General features: G+C 39.7%; 1 protein-coding gene across 3 annotated transcripts in view; it reads left to right on the top strand.

Annotated features, from left to right (window-relative positions):
- The first annotated feature begins 1,815 nt into the window (after positions 1-1,815).
- The window catches only part of LOC143857179 (mitogen-activated protein kinase kinase kinase YODA-like), a 54,274-nt gene continuing 32,792 nt past the window's right edge, over positions 1,816-23,297 (top strand). For 2 of the 3 annotated variants that reach the window (XM_077367568.1, XM_077367566.1), the window contains exons 1-3: positions 1,817-2,236; positions 16,000-16,635; positions 17,099-17,791. In XM_077367568.1, the coding sequence (XP_077223683.1) occupies positions 16,076-16,635; positions 17,099-17,791 (1,253 nt within the window). In that variant the 5' untranslated portion in view covers positions 1,817-2,236; positions 16,000-16,075. Of the gene's footprint in view, positions 2,237-15,999; positions 16,636-17,098; positions 17,792-23,297 lie in introns of all 3 variants that reach the window. The other variant, XM_077367567.1, reaches the window with a different exon arrangement.

Genomic DNA, 23,297 nt, shown 5'->3' with positions numbered 1-23,297 from the left:
TCTAAACCACTGATAAACCTATATAAACCACTTATAAACACTATAAACTACTTCTTAGCTTGTATAAACCATGTATAAACATTCTAAACAACTGATAAGCCTACATAAATCACTTATAAACAGTCTAAACCACTGATAGGCTTATATAAACCACTGTTTACCTTATATAAAGCAGTTGTAAAAACTCTAAACCACTGATAAACCTATATAAACCACTTATAAACAGTATAAACTACTTCTTACCCTGTATAAACCATGTATAAACACTCTAAACCACTGATAAGCCTACATAAACCACTTATAAACAGTCTAAACCACTGATAGGCTTATATAAACCACTGTTTACCTTATATAAAGCAGTTGTAAAAACTCTAAACCACTGATAAACCTATATAAACCACTTATAAACACTATAAACTACTTCTTACCCTGTATAAACCATCTATAAACACTCTAAACCACTGATAAGCATATATAAACCACTTATAAACAGTCTAAACCACTGATAGGCCTATATAAACCACTGTTTACCTTATATAAAGCAGTTGTAAAAACTTAAACCACTGATAAACCTATATAAACCACTTATAAACAGTATAAAATACTTCTTACCCTGTATAAACCATGTATAAGTACTATAAACCACTGATAAGCCTACATAAACCACTTATAAACAGTCTAAACCACTGATAGGCTTATATAAACCACTGTTTACCCTATATAAACCAGTTGTAAACACTCTAAACCACTGATAAGCCTATATAAACCACTTATAAACACTATAAACTACTTCTTACCCTGTATAAATCATTTATAAACACTTTAAACCATTGTTAATCCTTATAAACCACTTATAAACACTCTAAACCACTGGTAACCCTTAATAAACCACTACTTACGATTATAAACCACTACGGAGGAATCTTACCCAAAGAACCTATATAAACCACTTATAAACACCCACTTGAGTACTGGTTTATGGTAGTGAAATACTGGTTTAACTTAAGAAATTAGTGGATTACAGTAAAATAACAATGATTATAAAGTGTTTAAAGTAATTTAAATAAGATTAAATAGTGATTGAAGGCTTTCTGCAATGGAAGACAGTAGTTTAACATGAAAAACTTTCATTCAAGTTTATAAACATGCCTTATAATGGAAAGAAGGGAGAGGGGTAAAAATACACACCTTTCCATTCAATGGAAGCTTTCTGAAATGGAATGGTGGTTTCTAGTGAAGATTTTTAAGATTTCCAAATCTAATAACGTGTTTTTCCAATATTTGTTGAAAATGGAGGCGTTGTGCAATGCAATGAAGGGTTAGGAAGGCTTTTACATCTAAAAATGAGGTTTTTAGCATTAGAATGGAGCTTTTGGCATCTAACAATGGAGGTTTTTGGGTTTTTCATACGTACGTTTTTTTGGTACGTGGGAGGAAGAAGAAGAAGAGGGAAAAATGTGGGTTTTGGGATTTGTTTTCTCCTAAATATAATCATTTCAAATAGGTGATTTGATAGGGGGAGAGAGAGAGAGAGTCAAGGGCATTTTAGTCATATGCACTCTTGATTGGTGATTTAGAAAACAGCCCTCTTGAAATGTCATAGTCAGAAGAAACTCCTTCTATTTGGTCATTTTCCCATTATTTTAAGGCAGTGAAATTCCCCCCCTCCTGATGGATATTTTCCATATCCTTAGGAATTAGGATATGTGAAGGATGGAGGCGCAACCGTTAACTCCAAAAGCATTAAAAGTTAACGATTTCTGTTAAAGGGGCAAAATATCCATCAGAGGGGGGTTATTTTAACATCCGATTTTAGTATACTAAAATCAACACTCGGACAACTCCATTTCTTCTAATCATCTCTTTCTCATTTCTTCAATCCCATTTCTCCCTTTTCAGCCCTCTCTTCCAAGCTCACTCTCAAAAATCTCCAAATCTTGCGTAAATCCCCTCCCTGCTTCTCCATTTCGCCTCTTTTTCTCTCTCACTGTCTAGGGTTTCCATGTTTCATATTTTACACCAATAGCTTTATTCTCAGCTGAAAAATCGACTGATTTTTCTGTTTCTTTTTGCGTATCAAGTGATACGGACACTCCATGGTCTTGCTAGGGTTTTATGCCATCAGGTTCTTTAATTTGGAGAAAATTACGGTTTTGCCACTTGTCAGTCTGCGTTCGGTAGGGAATTCGTGACAATTCGTTCTGTTGAAGGATTGTATCGATTTCGGATATTTAAGGTAAGTAGAGTGTTTTATTTGATTATTTATAAATTTTAGCTTGTTTTTGTTAAGTTTTTTCTTTAATTTATGTAATTTTTCTTTGATGTACTGTTGGAAATTCTTAGATCTGTGTTGATGAGTTGGGTTTTGGGCATTCTGGTTCGAGTTATGATCAAATCGGACTATCGTGTAGTTAATTTTTTGCAAGATTAATGTTAATTCAAAGTTTCAGACTTTTTTCTTAATGGGCAAGCTGGGGTTAGGCGGACCCCGACCAGAATTCATTAAACAGAAGGCAAAAAGAATACAATTGGAGAAGGAGCCAACATCGGCCAACTAAAAAGAAAACACAATACCAGCAGGTTCTACCTAAGCTTAGTCCTTAAGCCTAACATATTTTTGACCATCTCTATCTCTGCACCCTTGCAAGGGCAAAGCCTCTTTGAGAGATAGTCTGCAGGCGCATTTCCTTCTCGCTATATATGCGTGATTCTCCATGCCGAAAATCGAAGCAGACAGGATCTGATCTGATTTACAATTTGGGTTGCCTTCCATGGTGTACAAGCCTTTCTCTCTATGATTTGAACCGCCAGCAAAGAGTCCACTTCAATCCAAATTCACTTAATTCCTATAGTCACTGCTGCTTTGAGGCCACGAAGAATAGCTTAAAGCTCGAGCATGTTGATATCAGCGCTTTCATCGCATTCCATGTTTTCTGAGTATACCATCATGATCATTCCTCTCTTATTTCGAAGTAGTCCGCCAATGCTGGCTCCTTCCTCCTCCAGAGATTCATCACTGTTTAATTTGACTTCTTTCTCAGGTTTCTCCCATGAGCAGTACCTTTCGTTATCTAATGATGGAAGCAATTTATATCCCAAGTGTGTAGCAGCCTGGAAATTTGTTTCCTATGGCTGGACTTATTTTTGAAAATTCGCTGGTTTCTCTCTCTCCATATGTTGTATCTGGTAGATTAGAAGCCCAATTTTAGAGCCGTGGCCCTCTGCCCTCTTCCTTTAACAGATTCTCTAATCCAATTTTCTTCCTCCAGAATTGAAATTTTTGGTTTTCTTCTTGTTCCTATTCGCCATAGAATCGACCTCCATATCCTGGCCGAGTACCCACATTTGAAAAACAAGTGATCGGTGCTTTCAGCAGCTGCTCCACATAGATTACAGGTTGTGTCGATACGGATGCCCAGATGAGTGGGCCTTTCTTTCGTATTCAGCCCTCCCTGGATAGCCTTCCAAGTAACAATGGCTTGACGGTGGCTGAACCCTTTGCGCCAAATTGTTTTGCACCATTCAGGCTTCCCATGATGCTTTCTGATTTCTTCCCAAGTTGATTTGACTGTAAATTTTCCACTTGGTTCTAGTTTCCATATTGGCAGGTTTTCTTGGCTTCCACTCCTCAGAATTTGACCCAGAATTATTTTTTCTTCCTTCAGGGACTCCTTAAACAAAACAGGGTTCCATACTCCTTGGCTTGTGACATTGTCCAACATTTTCATTACAGCAAGAGAGGAGCAGGTACTTCTTTTTGAAATAAGTGTATTCAGTTCAGCACCCCCTTTGAGTGCAACGGCTGATTCCATAATTCGATGCTGCTTTCTTCCTCCACAAGATAACAAACATGCTGTTTTGCTATATCTCTGGAGTTGAGGATACTTCTCACTCCTCATGATGGCTTCGCTGAAACCGGGATGGTCCAAATGTTTTTGTGCTTTACATATTATGCGTGGAACCAGGCCGTCCAAAGAGAATTCTTTGTGCTAATGAGGTGCCAAATGTTCTTAATCTGCATGCTCTTGTTTACCTCTGCCAGCCTTCTTAGACCAAGGCCTCCCTCTCTTTTAGGCCTGCAAATGTCGCTCCATGCTATTGTGTGAATTTTTTTTCTTCTCTTCTGTCCTCCCCCCCAGATGAAGTCTCGGAAAATCTTCTCAATGCTTTCCAAGATTCCAGAAGGCACATTGAAAGCAGCAGACCAGTATAACTGGTAAGTGCTTAAAACCAATTTCAGCAGCTCCAGTCGACCTGCCTGAGATAGGGATTTGCAAGCCCAGGATTGAATTCTCTTTCTGATCTTTCCAATCAGCGGCTGACAATCATCCTTCTTTATTCTCGAAGTGAAAAGAGGTAACCCCAGGTACTTAATTGGCAGCATGCCTTCTTGCATACCCAAGGTCCTCTTGATTTGCTCCTTTTTTCGACTGCTTGTTCCTGCAAAGAACACTTCACATTTAGATTTGTTAGCTTCAAGACCAGTTATATCAGTAAAATCTTCCATCAGCCCCTTTGCTGCTGTCCTGGTTGCATTCGAGAAGATCATCAAATCGTCCACGAACATCAAGTGAGATACTGTGAGTTCGCCCTGAACGAAGGGAGTAGAAAAAGTGTGATTTTGTCTAGCTTTCTCCAGGAGCTGAGTTAGGATCTCCATGACTAAGGTGAATAGCAACGGAGAGAGCGGGTCCCCTTGCCTTACTCCAATGGAGGAGGTGAAGTAACTGCGCGGAGTGCCATTAATCATGATGGCAAAAGAGGGCTTTGAGATGCACTCCATGATCCAATTTACCCAGGTCTGGTTAAAATCTTGCCTAAGCATGAAACCTGCAATGGTTTGTCGGTTGACATTGTCAAATGCTTTCACCAGATCAACTTTTAAACACATTGCAGCTTTATGGTTGGGGCTATGAAATTGTGTAATAAATCATGGGTCAGCAAGATATTTTCCTGAATTTGTCTCCCTCTAATGAAAGCTGATTGCGGAGCAGTCACCAGCTTACCAATCACTGTTTTTAACCTCGAAGCCAGTATATTTGTAATGGTTTTATAAATTACATTGCATAATGAAATAGGCCCGAATTTGGAGGGGGAGGTGGAGTCCGAGCCTTTTGGGATCAAAGTGATCAAGGTCGAATTCACCTCAGCCAGCAATTTACCACTTTTGAAATTTTTTCTGATTGCTGCAACAAAGTCATGTTTAGTAAGGTACCATAAATGCTTGAAAAAATTTGCATTGAAGCCAGGCCCCGAAAATAGTCAATAAGGATGTTTTCAATTTCCTTTGGCTCTGTAGTGAGAGCTCCTTCCTCCGATTTCATCGCGATGATCTGATTGGAACTTAATTGGAACTTAAAAGTTTCAAACTTTCAGTAATGTTTAGAAGATTGTATACCAGAGGGTGGTCTGGTGAAATTCAGTTTCGGACTTTTAAATATGGGGATGAATTGGCTGCCGAAATGAGGGTGTTGAATAATGTATTAGGTTAGTTTAGACATTACTTGTATAAGTTAGGGGTATTGTAGTCATTGTATGTTGTTGCCCTATTTTGGGCCTATATATACATCATATTCATGAGGAGCTCCCTAGTGGAGACTCTCCATCCTTCACTCCTCTTCTTCTTCTAACCCTAATCTCATTTCTAACATGGTATCCTAGGAAGCACGGGTACTCTCCCGGGGCTCGCGCACCCGACACGTATGGGGTGCGGGCGGGTACGTCCGAGTACGCCCCGGGTACGTCCGGGGTACGTACCCCATTTTTTTTATAAAAAAAAACCGTGTCGGGTGCGCACCACGCGTACCCGACACGTCGTGCTTCTTCCTGCTGCTTCTCTTTCCTCTCCTGTACTTCTCTCTACTTTCCTTTACTCGGTATTTACATGTAAACCATTTAAGTAAATGTCATTTACTTAAATGGTTTACATGTAAATAACGGAATACCCCCCTTTTGGATTTATTAAAAATAGTTTCAACACTCAAATCTAAAAGGAAAAAAAGTCAACTCTCCAGTTCTAGTACAAAATTCAAAGAAAAAGGGTCGGGTCAAAATTTTAACTTTCTTAACTTCCAAACGGTAGGGTATTTTTCAAATTTTAAAAATTCATAAAATCTATTGTTGTCCAAACATTATTAAATCCCAAAAGTCCGGTAAAAAAAATCTCATAATTTGGTCTCTAAAACTTATTCATCTTGTCAGGCACTGGTCAACACACTGGTCACAGACTTTTTTTCTAATGAATGATATATTGATGCCTCATGTTATGAAATATGGAACTTAATCACTTATGAAATGAAGAGTAATATTAGAATTTTTCATTTTGGTGATGTTATTGTTATTTGATTGCTCTACAATTATTATTTTTTTAATTTTTATAAATATATAATAAAATATTAAAATATATTATTATATTCGGCGTACCCGAACGTACCCGCACCCGGTTTTTTTGGCAAATCACGTACCTGTGTCGTGCCGTAACCGCACCCGTACCCGTACCCGTGCTTCATAGATGGTATCAGAGCCAATGGGCTGATCCTTCAAGAAGCAAAGAAGAAGAGTATCTCCCTCCATGCCATCATCCCTTTCTCTCGTATCTCTCTCGTATCTCGTTTTCCTCTCTTTATCTCTCTATAGTTTCTCCCTCAATTCTTCTCCCCACTCGTGTCCTTCCCTCCTCCTCCTCCCACTGCCCCTCTTCCCTTTCCCCTAACCCCTCCATTCCCTGCTACAGTAAGCCACTATAGTAACTGCTACAGTAACCCGCTACAGTACCGCTACAGTAACCTGCTACAATACCCAAATAATAAATAAAAAAAACCATTTCTATACCCTAGAAATCTCACTCTTTCTTTTTCATTTCGTCAAACCCATTTCGTTTTTAACCCATTTTCCCTCTATCGTATATCTCAAAACAAAACAAAAATCATGTTTGTATTACTTGTGTAAACCCATTTTGGGTTCTCCTCCATTCCAAAGCTCTCTTTATTTTCTCTTCTCTATAGCTTTTTTGGCCTATGGCCTTTGTCTTTCTCATCTCATCTTCAAGGTGCACCCCAAGTATTTGATGAAATGTCTCAAAGGGATTTTGTGCCTTGAAAGTGTTCTTTTTGTTTCAAGTTGAAGGCCTTTGGCCTCAACTTGAGGGGGAGTGTTGTCTTGTATTGTTTCTTGTTGTTCTCTTGTGCTTGTCTTGTTGTCGTCTTTTTATCATCTCTTTCTTTCTATTACCTTCTATGTCTTTTATGTAGTTCTTCAAGGCGCGCACCAAGTATTTGATAAAATATCTAAGAGAGGTGTGGTGCCTTGTTTGTCATTTTTCCTTTGTCTTCTTCTCTACGGCGCACACCAAGTGTTTGATCAAATGTCCGAAAGCGGTGCAGTGCCTTATTTGTCTTCTTTTCTTTGCAAGTTGAAGGTATTTGACCTTCAACTTGAGGGGGAGTGTTTTCATTTAGTTCTTTGTGTCTTTTCTTAGGAGTGTTGTCCACTTTGTTGTCTTTTCTTGAGGGGGAGTGTTGTTAGTGTTGTCTTTGTCTTCTTGAGGGAGTGTTGTCTTGTTTTCATGTCTTGTTTTTCATGTCTCTTCTTGTTGTTCGGTTTTTTGCCTTATCCCTTCATGTTATCTTCTTCCTCCTTTTTCGGGCGATGGCTTCCATATCCATCGTTGGTCGGCTCTCTTACAGGCGACTGTCTTTTCCCGTCGACCTCTCCTTTACGGGCGATGGTTTCCCCATCGTTGGTATGCTCTTTTCAGGCGACGATGTTCATGCCGTCGACCTTGTCTTCAGGCGATGATGTCCCCATCGTTGGTTAGTTATCTTCCTCTTCTTATCTTCAGGCGACGATGTTCATGCCGTTGACGTTGTCACCAGACGATGGTTTCCCCATCGCTGGTTGGGTATCCTCTTCCTATCTTCTTATCTTTTCAGGTGACGATGTTCATACCGTCGACCTAGTCTCCAGATGATGGTTTCCCCATCGTTGGTTGGTTATCTTCTTTCTCTCTATCCCTTCTCTCCAGGCAACAGTTTCTCCATCGACCTTGTCTTCGATGGTTTCTCAATCAATTGCTATCCTCTTCACTTGGCGTTGTGCTGCTTCGCCAATGTTCGTTGTCCGCACCTTTGGTGTGCCTCTTCTGCTTGCTGAATTGTAGTTGTTCTTGCCATGGCGCCTCCATTGTCCTCGATATGCGGATATGTTTGTCGTGCTCTCATTCAGGGAGAGGCCCTATTTGATCGCTCTCGTTGTTGTGCTACTTCAGGGGAGCTACTCTTTTTATGGACATTGATCTCGATGCTGTTCATGGTGGCCTTTGTTTTTTTGTTTATGTTTTTCATTATGTATGTACCACACCAGCTTGAGGATGAGTGTTATACCAAGCTGGATGTGTATGAGCTTCTTCTACTTTTTTAGTTGTTGACGTAGTTCTTTGTAGCAAGCTGGAGCTTCATAGTTAGGGGTGTTCAATCGGTTTTAACCGAACCGAATTGCCCCGAAATTACTAACCGAATTAAATTCGGTTAGCTAAAACCCATAACCGAAACCGTAACCGAAAGTTTATATGACCGAATCTAACCGAAACCGAAATTTTAATTCGGTTAATCGGTTAGTTCGGTCTCACCGAATAATCAAATCTTGTTTCTTTTGACTTAAGATTGGGGGTAAAAAAAAATATTGCACCCATTTCTCCATGAAACATCAATAATCAATTCATGGAAAAAAAGAGCAGTAAGCTATTCAATGCCAGTAGAACAACGAAATCAATGAAAAAAGACACAAAACCCTATTTCAATTGGAAAAAAAGGAGAACCCTAAAAGCAAAACCTAAAAACCTAAAAAAGGCATACACCTCTGATTTCTGAGTGTTCTCATCTGAGTCATCTGACCGGAGTTGAACCGGAGTTGGAGGAGGCTTGTAGCAAAAACCCTCTCAAGAAAAGAGTAGAAAAAAACTCGTTGAGGCTTTGAGAGAGAGAAGAAGATTCGAAGGCCATTAGCCCATCGCCCGTCGGTGAGTCGTGGAGGTGGCGTCGAGAGAGAAACCCATTTCAAAAATAAAGAGGAAAAGCTTTGCTGTGATCTTTGCTGTGAGAAATGAGAAATGAGAATGGAAATAGGTTTAATTCAAAAGTAAAGAGGAAAAGCTAGGATAGCTATTAGCCACGTCAGGTTGCCTTGTCCTTTGTAATAATTATTCTCTTTACAAGATGCTTTTTATGTGGTTGTAATGAATCCCTTGACTTTTAGTTTTAGCAACCAAAATACCAAATAGCCAAAATATAATTCGGTTATTCGGTCTAACCGAATAATTTCTTCTTTAAAACCGAAACCGTAACCGATATCCGAAAACACAAAAATTCTTAAACCGAAACCGAACCGAAATTATAAATAACCGAAACCGAAACCGAAATATAATTCAGTTCGGTTGGTTTGTTCGGTTACTACCGAATTGTGCACACCCCTATTCATAGTATATACACTCCAGCTTGAGGGGGAGTGTTGAATAATGTATTAGGTTAGTTTAGACATTACTTGTATTAGTTAGGGGTATTGTAGTCATTGTATGTTTTTGCCTTAGTTTGGGCCTATATATACGTCATATTCATGAGGAGCTCCCTAGTGGAGACTCTCCATCCTTCACTCCTCTTCTTCTTCCTCTCTTCTAACCCTAATCTCATTTCTAACAGAGGGCAAAAAATGATGTTTGTTTAAGAGTTTTATTTAAAAACATTGAGAAATGATGTGAGAATGTTGATGCAATTGTTTGGAATTTGATGGTGTTTGGAGAGGAAGGATTAAAATTTTAAAATGTTAGCTGGGATCTGTGTGATTAAAATGAAGGCAAAAAAAATGATGTTTCAAGCATAGCTTCAAAACTCTACTGAGTTGGCTCCCTTTTGCCTTGGTCGTGTTCTTTCTCAAGTTCATGTTTTGCCCTACAAAGTCAATCAAAACTGCTTTGACTCTCCTAAGTTATGACTGTGTCAACCAACCGAGTATTCAATTGCATCATGCCGAGTCAACTAGGATTTTCTTTGGCTGCATTTTCACCCGCATCCCCGTTTTGAAAAAAACTGGTTTGAAAACGAAGGGTTATTAAACTGTTAGGTGGGATTTGTGTGATTGTTATTGGCATTTAATAATTTAATAGAAGAATCTGGCTTTTAAATAAATTTGGATGCGAAATGAATGAGTATTATCAATTAACTTGATTATGCCATTGGAGGGGTTATGACAGACTGATTTATTGGGTTCCTACAGTTTACACCAGGTATTTTGCCTTACTGCAAAGGAAAGCTTTTTGGGGTTTACCTCATTTGGGAATCAGTTAAAACTTACAACGTTATATGAAAATTGACTAGAAGGAAGCTTGACCATATTTTAGAAAAAAATTATCTCATATTTGGGTTTGGGTTTCATATTTGCATGTTATTCCATCAAATATTGCAAACCATGCTTTGCTACTCATTCATCAAAGGATCTTATTCTGGTAAACCACTGAAGTGGCCAAAACACAGCATGGCCTGTTATATTTCCAAGGCTTGTAACCATTCCATGCTTCTCCTCCTTAATTCTTGCTAAATGCACATTCAACCTTGTTTCAAGGCCTTGGTTTCTTCTTTACATCTCTCTCTCTCTCTCTCTCTCTCTCTCTCTCTCTCTCTCTCTATATATATATATATATATATATATATATATATATATATGAGGAAAAGGATTGTACACTCGAGCGTACCAAGCTTATGGTACGCTCGAGTGCCCCAATCACTTGGGTCCCACATTTTTTGTGGTGATCCAAAGCATTCATTTGCAAGGCCCTATCATAGATAGGGTGTGTACCAAAAATCAGCTCCATTGAATCATCCTAACCCCTCCAAAAGTGGAGGGCAAACATGGGCAGATTTGTGGTCTGTCCATTTTGCCCTCCACAAATGGATGGGTTAGGATGATCCTATGGAGCTGATTTTTGGTACACACCCTATCTATGATAGGGCCTTTCAAATGAATGCTTTGGATCATCCTAACAAAGTGGGCCCATATGTGATTGGGCACTCAAGCGTACCATAAGCTTGGTTCGCTCGAGCGTACAATCCTTTTCCTCTCTCTCTCTCTATCTCTCTCTCTCTCTCTCTCTCTCTCTATATATATATATATATATATTGGGATTTGCTAGGGACCATCGCAGAAGGCATTTCATGGCTGAGTGGCTGCTTTCACATGCAACAGCCCAGCCGCAAAATACCTTCTGCAATGGTCCCTACCAAATCCCATACACACACACACACACACACATATATATATATATATATATATATATATATATATATATATAGAGAGAGAGAGAGAGAGAGAGAGAGAAAGAGAGAGGAAATGGTTTGTGTGCAGCTGCACAGGTAAGCTATATGTGCATGGCTACACAAACCATGTGGGGGCCACATTTTTTGGGGGATCCAAAGCATTCATTTGGAAGGCCCTTCCATGGATAGGATGTGTACCAAAAATCAGCCCTATAGGATCATCCTAACCCGATCAAAGTTGGAGAGGAAAATGGACAGACACTGTTTCTGCCCATTTTTTCCCTCCACAAATGGCAGGGTTAGGATGATCCTAAAGGGCTGATTTTTGGTACACACCCTATCCATAGAAGGGCCTTCCAAATGAAAGCTTTGGATCCCCCAAAAAATGTGGCCCCCCACATGGTTTGTGCAACCGCGCACCTAAGCTTAGGTGCGCTCGAGTGCCAAATCGCATGGGTCCCACATTTTTTGTGCTGATCCAAACCATTCATTTGCAAGGCCCCATCATAGATAGGGTGGGTACCAAAAATCAGGTCCATTAAATCATCCTAACCCCTCTAAAAGTGGAGGGCAAAAATGGGCAGATTTGTGGACAAACAGAGTCTGTCCATTTTGACCTCCACAAATGTATGGGTTAGGATGATCCTATGGAGCTAATTTTTGGTACATACCCCATCTATGTAAGGGCCTTTCAAATGAATTCTTTGGATCATCCTAACAAAGTGGGCCCACATGAGTTTGGGGCACTCAAGCGCATCTAAGCTTGGTGCGCTCGAGCGCACAATCCTTTTCCTCTCTCTCTCTCTCTCTCTCTCTCTCTCTCTCTCTATATATATATATATATATATATATATATATATATGTGTGTGTGTGTGTGTGTGTGTGTGTGTGTGTGTGAGTAAAGGGTTCCTGCACTTGAGCACATATGAGCTTATCTGCACTCTAGTGCAGAAACAAGGGTGGGGCCACATTGTTGGGGGGATCCAAAGCATTCATTTGGAAGGCCCTTTCATGGATAGGGTGTCCACCAAAAATCAGCTCCATTGGATCATCTTAGGGTGTCCATTTGTGGGGTGAAAAAATGGGCAGATTAGTGGACCAACAGTATCTGTCCATTTTCACCCCCGCAAATGGACACCCTATGCCAATGAAGCTGATTTTTGGCATACACCCCATTTGTTATGGGGCCTTTCAAATGAATTCTTAGGATCACCCCAATAATGTGACCCCACCCTTGTTTTCTGCACTCGAGCGCAGGAACCCTTTACTCTCTCTCTCTCTCTCTCTCTCTCTCTCTATATATATATATATATATATATATATATATATATATATATATATATATATATATATATATATAATGAGGAAAGAGTTCCTACTCCACGTAGTAGATAACTTATCTACTCCGTGGGCTTAAAATACAATGGGGACCATATTGTTTGGGTGATCCAAAGCATTCATTTGATGGGCCCTCAAGTAGATAGGGTGTGCCCAAAAAATCAGCTCCATAGGATCATCTAACCCTTCGAATGGACAGATTTATGAAGGTTTATACCCGTCCATTTTTGCGTCCAGAAATCGAAGGGTTGGGATTATCCTATGGAAGCTGATTTTTTGGGCAGACCAGTCTTTGTGAGGGCCCGTCAAATGAATGCTTTGGTCACCCAAACAATGTGGCCCCACTATATTTTAAGCTCACGTAGTAGATAAGTTATCTACTCCGGGGAGTAGGCACTCTTTCCTCATATATATAAATCATGTACACATTTATATTACTCATGTTCATTGTTAGATGTGGGCTTGCTAAGTGACCTGTGGGAGTTGGCTCATTATTTACCTGTCCGTCCTTACTGAGTTGAACGTGTTCTTCATTGGCCATGATCTAGACAATTTTTTCAATTTTTCGATCGATTTAGTGCGCTCAGCTGAGTCAACAGTTGACCTGTCAATTGTTTAAATATTGGTTTCCTCAAGAAGTATTTTGTAATTTATTGGTTTCCTCAAGAAGTATTTTGTTATTTTAAGACCTCTTGACATTTCAATCTATGCAAACATATTTATATTGTTCATGCTCATTGTTTTCCGCACATTTAAAAACTCAGTCTTCGACGTGGACTTGTTCTGGCGCACGGTGGATTCAACTTGACCAAGTCAATTCTTGACTTAGCTGACTTGGCTGAATTGAAGAATTTCTTTACTGGCCTTTATCTGAATGATTGTTTTGATTTTTTATAGGTTGGGCTAAAGCCAAGTCAGCTAGGTGGGTCAACGATTGACCACCAAGTGTTAGACATTTGTTTCTCAAAAATTTTCCTTGTTATTTTAAGACCTCTTGCTTTTATATCTATGATTAACACCAACCAATTTGAATTGGCAAGTGAATAGCTGTTATGGCCCATATGGTTATTAATTCTCAGCTGTAGGATCACTGATAACTCATTTTTACATTTATTTAGATCTTAGCTGTTACAGGTGTTTTGGAAATGATGTATGCAAAATTAACCAATGTACCTGAATTTGTCTCCTTACAGTTTAAGGGTTTGCAAAATCATTTTAGTAGAGGCAGGATAGCTGATGTGTTTTCAATGACTACATCTTCACATGATATCAATACACATTAACAGTCAGTTTGATCTATTCAATCTTTTCCAGAGGGTAAGGATTTTTATCTGCTTAGTTGATTAAAGACAGCTTAGTTTTCTCAGGTACCTCTAGAATGATTGCATTGTAATAATGATCCTTTGCCTTGCTTCTAGTATTCTTAAGGGTAGACATTTTACCTTTTTGTAGGCAAAAACAGATTGTTCCACAAGGCATGTGATGTTCTGGTAACTAAGCTAACAGTCAACATGTTGACTTGATCCTATTTGAGATTCTGCATACTGAATTCATTCATCTATTTTTTATACTTTCAACTCCAATGCATTGTCAAATAGTTGGTCAACATTTTGACACCACTCCATGTTTTCTGATTTTCATCATTTGTCGCTTCGATATCATCTGTGTTTTGAGAGTCATCATTTACACGAGTTCAATTTTGATTTGAGAGTCATAATCTACCCTTCACCATCTTGGAAGCCACGCTTGATCGGATGGCTTAAACTCAATTTTGATGGAAGTGCTAACGGTAAACCGGGCCCTACAAGAATTGGAGGACCATCCGTGACACAAACTGCAATACAATATTTTCATTTTTTGGTCCATCTGGGATATGTGAATCAAATGAGGCAGAAGCAAGAGCTTTATTGCATGGTCTTAAGTGGTTCGTTACCCATCGTGTGGGCCCCTTAATAGCAGAGGGAGACACTTCGAACATCATTTCTTGGGCGAGAGGTGAAAATATTGTATTACACTTCGAACATCATCCCTTGGAAACTCTCTGATATCATCATGGAAATTCAGGACTGCTGCAAGGTGATTTGGGCAAGTTTCTCACATACCTATAGGTCTGCAAATGAAAGGCCGACGAGTTAGCGAAGGCCGGTATGAAAAGCAGTTGCATTGTAGAGAGTGTTTTCATTGTATCCCAGGCCAGTTAGGCTTCAAAAATAGGGATTTGGTTTCCCTAAATTTCTTATATTTGTACCTTACCTAGGGATGGGGGACAACTTGTCCCCTCCGTTCATATGTAAGACTATTTCAAATCAATAAAGTTACCTTTCTAAAAAAAAATGTTGATTTAATATTGAATATTGTAAAAGAATGGGATAGAGACGAATGATATAGAAGAACGGTACCAAGAAGAATGAGATAGGGCCCAATATATGAAGGTTTAAGTATCAGGTTTAGCTGCCAGAGTGAGAAGCGAGTGCAAGAAGCGATAGGGAGGCTGAAGGCAGAAACATGGGAGCTAGAAAAGAGTAAATGCAGGCAATAAAAAGCTCTATGGAAAGAAAAGATGAAACAAAGCTTTTAGAAAGATAAGAGTTATAGTGGGTTAGGAAGGTTTAATGTAGGTTAAGTAGAAAAGAGGACTTCACTACTGATTAGAATTACAAGTTATAGGAATTTATACTTTTACATGTTTTATTCATTTAGATTTAGTGTCTAAGTTTGTGGAAAGATCCACTGAAGTTTTATTTGGATCTTAAGATGAGTTTTTGAATTTGAAGTACACTCTTTTGGCATTATTAAAAAGGGAAAAAATTCCTTTAAGAACAAAGTAATCACCTAATTAGGAAACATACTCTTAAATAAGTGGAAGCGTGTGAATTTCGGGAGTTAGAAGAATTTGGCCTTATTTTTGTTATTCACTATGTTGCATGGATTCGTGTGAAGCCCACTGAGAATCGCAAATCGATTCGTTTGGTATTGGATCCCGCCACGGATTCGTGTGGGATTTTCACCCACATGAACAACTCTCTTTCCCTTCTCAATTTGTGAGGTTGGATTTTTACCCACACTAATTTATTTTGTTTTGATACATATAGATAACTTATTAAAAGAAGCTATTGCTCAAGTTCCAAAAATTTCCTACTTGACTTTGTTCTTGTTAGTTTCTACGTTCACTTCACTGCAATTACCGGACTCGTTTTGCATGGTTGTTTTCAAAAGTTTATTCGTCTCTGCCTATTTTAAGTGCTCTATTGATTCTTCCACTGAACTATGTTTTGTACAATTTATTTAATGCCAGCCGGACTTTTACAATGATAGCTCATGTATGTTACATATTTATGGCCATGGCCTTTTCATTCAGGTAGTTGACAGGCAAGGAATGCATTAAAGTTGGAGGATCCAAGTCATCATTTTCTGTAACTTTGTTACATTAAAACATGCCTTCATGGTGGGGGAAGTCTTCATCCAAAGAAGTGAAAAAGAAGACAAGCAAGGAGAACTTTATTGATACGTTACAGAGAAAACTTAAGACACCATCTGAACAGAAAGGAAATATTAAATCAGGAGGGTCTCGAAGGCGTAATAATAGTGAGATCTCTTCCAAAAAAGGGTCTAGATCCCGAGCAGAGTCAAGATCACCATCACCCTCTACTCAAGTATCGCGCTGTCAAAGTTTTGCAGAGAGGCCACATGCACAGCCACTTCCATTACCTGGGTTGCACCCTTCAAGCATTGGGCGCACTGCCTCGGGAATCAGTTTATCGAGACCACTATTATCAGAAAAATGTGTCAAGCCATCAATGTTTTTGCCTCTTCCAAAACCTGATTGTATCCCTATTACATCAGATGCTATAGACATTGACGCAGATCTGGCTACTGCTTCTATTTCGAGTGGTAGCTCCATTGATAGTGATGATCCAGTTGATTTTCGTCTTTTTAGCCCCCAGGGAAATGACTACGAGAATGGGTACATAACTGTTGGAAACAGCCCATCCAGGTGAGTTTGCTAATGATCTGGTTGAATACTACACTGCTTGTTCTAAGGCTATGTCACAAATATCTCCGATATTTTCAAAATATAGCGACTTTATCATGATATTTTAGTAAAACGACAAAATCCTGATATAATCCTGAGCATTTAAAAAATATAGAAATATTTTCATTTATCTCGATAATATCAAGATATTTTTACGATATTTTTTTTTTATTAATTTATATATTTTTAAATTATTTTATTTTATCATTTTTCCCGATATAAACTCGGAAAAAATAAACAAAAATTAATATATCCCGAGATTTTCCCTTGCTGAGAAATTCACGATATTTGTGACATAGTTCTAAGGATCTTGTAGTGGAGGAAATATGATTATGGGCAATTAATTTGTGATTACATTTCTAATTGGTTCCCCTGTGAGTCTCGACCCCCATCCTAACATGTTTTTTGTTAATCTCTCCTGAAGTTTGATGCATAAGGATCAATCCTCTCTCATCAACCGTAGGAACTCAAAGGAGACACTGAAGCCAACCAATCCTTTGTTCAATAACCAAGGCTTCTCTACATCGCCCAAACAAGGACTTTTAAGCACTTGCCCATCTAACTTACAAATTCCTCACTATAGTGCATTTGGGATTGGCAGTGCTCCTGACAGTTCAATGTCAAGTCCTTGTAGAAGTCCTATGAGAGTGGTTTGCCCCGATCAGATTACAGCCTCTGCCTTTTGGGCTGCAAAGCCTTACCCTGATGTTGCTCTACTTGGATCGGGCCAGTGCTCCAGTCCAGGTTCAGGCCATAACTCTGGGCATAATTCAATGGGAGGAGATATGTCGGGACAGTTATTTTGGCAGCAGAGTAGGGGTAGCCCAGAGTGTTCTCCAATACCTAGCCCTAGAATGACAAGTCCCGGACCTAGCTCTAGAATACATAGTGGTGCTGTCACTCCGCTGCACCCTCGGGCTGGAGGGGCCGAACCTGAATCGCCCACAAGCTGGCCCGATGATGGGAAACAACAAAGCCACCGGCTCCCACTCCCCCCAATAACAATTCCACGGAGTCCTGGAAGGGCCGAGAATCCCACAAGCCCTGGTTCACGCTGGAAGAAAGGAAAGCTACTTGGCAGAGGCACATTTGGACATGTTTATGTTGGTTTTAACAGGTGAGTGTCTCGTCTTTTGAGAGCTTTGAAGGAAATTGATGTTTGCATATACTGGTTTTGTCTTTTTTACATGGAACTTACTAGCAATATGTTGCTGCTTTAGTATGCTTGCATGTTAGCCTGTTAGATAATTGTGGATGGTAGTCATATTGGTCTTTTTCATTGTTTACCATCTATATATTTTCTAGCCGTGGCCCAGTCACATAGTCCTATTTTCAATAGAGCTTAAAATCTTGCAACTGTGTATGCTTGCTTTTAATTTCCTTGGAGAGGCTCTTTCCAAAGTTATTCCGGTACTAGTTTTCTAGTCCCATGCTATGCATTGTGTAAAATGATGGCCCCCACGCCATCAAAATATGAGGTGTAAAATGGTGGGGCCCACGCTAATGCATAGGTTCGGCTAGAGATGGTGGACCCCACATCATCAATAACATTAGGGGTAAAATTGTGTGATCCATCCTATGCCTAGATACGGTGGACCAATATTACCAGGGTCGCCCTCCCACGCTTCGACCCGCGATCCGGGTCCGAGGTCGCCAACCCGAAACGTGGGTCGTTTGTGACCCGGATCACCGAAACTGGCGACCCGAGCGACCCTCGAGAGAGAGAGAGAGATGCGTAGAGAGGGAACACTTCGGTGGACTAGAAAAAAAGAGTTGCACAATAGTTTATTAGTTTGTTCATGTTTTTATGTCTTTATTTCAGAACTGGGTAGTGATTTTTTGTTTGCTTTCATTTAAGATTGAGAATGCAATACATGTTAGTACTTAATTTAGTGATATTTGGATATCTTCAAATTTTATACATTATAGATTGGATTGAAACTTGAATTTTCATTTTGAATATACATGAATGGCATACACGGTGGTTTTATTTATTAAATGTATGTAGTATGGACTATAGAATGACATTCTTGTTAAAAAAATATGAAATATATATATATATATATATAGAGAGAGAGAGAGAGAACGGTTTTTACACACGTGTAGATAAGTTATCTACACACTAGCTTAAAATACAATGGAGGCCATATTGTTTGGGTGATCCAAACCATTCATTTGATTGGCCCTCACATAGATAGGGTGTCCATAAAAAATCAGCTCCATAGGATCATCCCAACCCTACGATTTGTGGAGGTAAAATGGACGTGTATAAACCTTCACAAATCTGTCCATTTTTTGTCTCCACGGTTTGAAGGGTTAGGATGATCCTATTGAGCTGATTTTTTGTGGACACCCTATCTATGTGGCCAATCAAATGAATGGTTTGGATCACCCAAACAATGTGGGCTCCACTGTAATTTAAGCTAGTGTGTAGATAACTTATCTACACGTGTGTAGAAACCGTTTTCTCATATATATATATATATATATATATATATATAGAGGAAACTGTTGGTGAGCTTAACCAAACTTATGGTGAGCTAGCTTGCCCAATCACATGGGGGCCCACTTTGTTAGGATGATCCAAACCATTCATTTGAAAGTCCCTTACATAGATGGGGGGTGTACCAAAAATCAGCTCCATAGGATCATCCTAACCCCTCCATTTGTGGACGACAAAAATGGACAGACACAGGTACACACCCTATCTATGATAAGGCCTTGCAAATGAATGGTTTGGATCACTCCCCAAAATGTGGGACCCATGTGATTGGGCAAGCTAGCTCACCATAAGTTTGGTGAGCTTAAGCTCACCAACAGTTTCCTCATATATATATATATATATATATGAGGAAAGTGTTCCTGAGCTATAGCTCAAATAAGCTTATCTGAGCAATAGCTCAAAAACACATGTGGCCCCACATTTTTTGGGGGATCCAAAGCATTCATTTGGAAGGCCTTTCCACGGATAGGGTGTGTACCAAAAATCAGCCCTGTATAATCATCCTAACACAATCAAAGGTGGAGGGGAAAATGGACAGACAATGTGTGTCTGCCCATTTTTTCCCTCAACAAATGGCAGGATTAGGATGATCCTGTAGGGCTGATTTTTGGTACACACCCTATGCGTGGAAGGGCCTTCCAAATGAATGCTTTGGATCCCCCAAAAAATGTGGGGCCACATGTGTTTTTGAGCTATAGCTCAGACAAGCTTATCTTAGCTACCTCTCTCTCTTTCTCTTTCTCTCTCTCTCTCTCTCTCTCTCTCTCTCTCTCTCTCTCTATATATATATATATATATATATATATATATATATATATATATATATAGAGAGAGAGAGAGAGAGAGAATTGGTTTGTTAGCAGCTGCTCAGATAAGCTAATCTGAGCAGAGCTCACAAACCATAGGGGGGACCACATTTTTTGGGGGATCCAAAGCATTCATTTGAAAGGCTCTTCCATTGATAGGGTGGTTACCAAAAATCAGCCCTATAATATCATCCTAACCCTGTTTGTGGAGGGGAAAAATGGGCAGAAACATGGACACACAGTGTCTATCCATTTTCCCCTCCACCTTTGATTGGGTTAGGATGATCCTATAGGGCTGGTTTTGGTACACACCCTATCCATGGAAGGGCCTACCAAATGAATGCTTTGGATCCCCCAAAAATGTGGTCCCCCACTATGGTTTGTGAGCTCTGCTCAGGTAAGCTTATCTGAGCAGCTGCTCACAAACCATTTCCTCATATATATATATATATATATATATATATATATATATATATATATATATATATGTGTGTGAGAAAAGTGTAGCTACACGTACGGGTAGCTAACTTAGCTACTCCGTCGACTTAAAATACAGTGGAGCCACATTGTTGGGGGGATCCAAAGCATTCATTTGGAAGGCCCTTTCATGGATAGGGTGTCAACCAAAAATCAGCTCCATTGGATCATCTTAGGGTGTCCATTTGTAGGGTGAAAAAATGGGTAGATTAGTGGACAATCGCGGGAACCGTTTTCTCACACACACACATGGGGAAAACTGTTCATGAGCTTGAGCTCATATAAGCTTATATAAGCTTGAGTGCCCAAACACATGGGTCCCACATTTTTTTTGGTGATCCAGACCATTCATTTGCAAGGCCCCATCATAAATAGGGTGTGTACCTCAAATCAAGTCCATTGGATCATCCTAACCCCTCCAAAAATGGAGGGCAAAAATGGGCAAATTTGTCGACAAGCAGTGTCTGTCCATTTTCCCCTCCACTTTTGGATGGGTTAGGATGATCCTATGGACTTGATTTTTGGTACACACCCTATCTATGTAAAGTCCTTCCAAATGAATTCTTTGGATCACCCCAAAAAATGTGGGACCCAAGTTTTTGTGGCACTCTAGCAGTTTAGCTCATATAATCTATATGAGCTCAAGCTCATAAACAGTTTTCCATATGTGTGTGTGTCTAAGGATTTGCTAGTGTCCGTCACAATAAGCATTTCACAGATGGTCTGTTGCATGTGACAGCAGCCACATAAGCTCACTTTTCAACAGATTTTATCTCCATTCACGAGGTGGCTGCTGCCACATGCAACAGACCATCCGCGAAATGCCTTTTGCAATGGATGGTAGCAAATCCCATATATTCGAACCGATCCCATAGAAACTCGGTCTTTGACTGCAAAGCGGCGTCTAAATCTAGTATATATATATATATATATATATATATATATATATATATATATATATGAGGTAAGTGTTGGTGAGCTTAAGCTCACCAAACTTATGGTGAGCTTAAGCGCCCCAATCACATGGGTCCCACATTTTCTGTGGTGATCCAAACCATTCATTTGCAAGGCCTTATCATAGATAGGGTGTGTACCAAAAATCAGCTCCATAGGATCATCCTAACCCCTCCATTTGTGGAGGACAAAAATGGGCAGATTTGTGGACAAATAATGTCTATCCATTTTGACCTCCACAAATGGATGGGTTAGGATGATCCTATGGAGCTGATTTTTGGTACACACCCCATCTATGTAAGGGCCTTTCAAATGAATGCTTTGGATCATCCTAACAAAGTAGGCCCCAATGTGATTGGGCACTTAAGCTCACCAACACTTTCCTATATATATATATATGAGTAAAGGGTTTCTGCGCTCGAGCACATATAAGCTTATCTGCGCTCGAGTGCAAAAACAGGGGTGGGCCCACATTGTTTGGGGGATCCAAAGCATTCATTTGGGAGGCCCTTCATGGATAGGGTGTCCACCAAAAATCAGCTCCATTGCATCATCGTCCATTTGTGGGGTGAAAAAATGGGCAGATTACTGGACAAACAGTATCTGTCCATTTTCACCCCGACAAATGGACACCCTATGATGATCCAATGCAGGTGATTTTTGGTACACACCCCATCCATGATGGAGCCTTTCAAATGAATGCTTAGGATCACCCCAACAATGTGGCCCCACCCTTGTTTCCTGCACTCGAGCGCAAATAAGCTATCTGCGCTCGAGCGGAGGAACCCTTCTCTCTCTCTCTCTCTATATATATATATATATATATATACTCTCTCTCTCTCTCTCTCTCTCTCTCTCTCTATATATATATATATATATATATATATATATATATATATATATATATATAGAGAGAGAGAGAGAGAGAGAGAGAGGAAAGTGTTCCTGAGGTCGAGCTCAGATAACCTTATCTCAGCTCGAGCTCCAAAACACATGTGGCCCCACATTTTTTGGGCCATCAAAGCATTCATTTGGAAGGCCCTTCCATGGATAGGGTGTGTACCAAAATTCAGATCAATTGGATCATCCTAACCCAATCAAAGGTGGAGGGGAAAATGGACATACATTGTGTGTCCATGTTTCTGCCCATTTTTTCCCTCCACAGATGGCAGGGTTATGATGATCCTATAGGGCTGATTTTTGGTACACCCCCTATCCATGGAAGGGCCTTCCAAATGAATGCTTTGGATCACCCCAAAAATGTGGGGCCACATGTTTTTGAGCTCGAGCTCAGGAACACTGTCCTCATATATATAGGAAAGTGAAGCTACACCGCCGGCTTAAAATACAATGGGCCCACATTGTTTTGGTGATCCAAAGAATTCATTTGATTGGCCCTCACATAGATAGGGTGTCCACCAAAAATCAGCTCCATAGGATCATCCCAACCCTACGATTTGTGGAGGCAAAAATGAACGTGTAAAAACCTTCACAAATTTGTCCATTTTTGCCTCCACAGTTTGAAGGGTTGGGATGATCCTATGGAGCTGATTTTTGGTGGACACCCTATCTATGTGAGGGCCAATCAAATGAATTCTTTGGATCACCAAAACAATGTGGGCCCATTGTATTTTAAGCCGGCGGTGTATATATATCAAATGAATTCTTTGGATCACCAAAGCTTCACTTTCCTCATATATATATATATACTAGTAAAAAAAACCCGTGCGATGCACGGGCCGACAAAGAACTGTACGGACCAGATCATAGGTTGATCCAAACTGTCCATGTGATGGAACACAACATCAATAGGTTGTGCCTGTAAAATCATTTCCATAGGCTGATCCTAGCCCTCCAATCTATAGAGGTTTCCATAATTAAAA

The sequence above is a fragment of the Tasmannia lanceolata genome, unplaced genomic scaffold, assembly GCF_043159265.1.
Source record: "Tasmannia lanceolata isolate RefF3 unplaced genomic scaffold, GAP_Taslan_0.1 ptg000024l, whole genome shotgun sequence".
Lineage (NCBI taxonomy): Eukaryota > Viridiplantae > Streptophyta > Magnoliopsida > Canellales > Winteraceae > Tasmannia > Tasmannia lanceolata.
The sequence above is the reverse complement of the archived record's forward strand: the minus strand, read 5'-3'. Positions and strand labels throughout refer to the sequence as shown.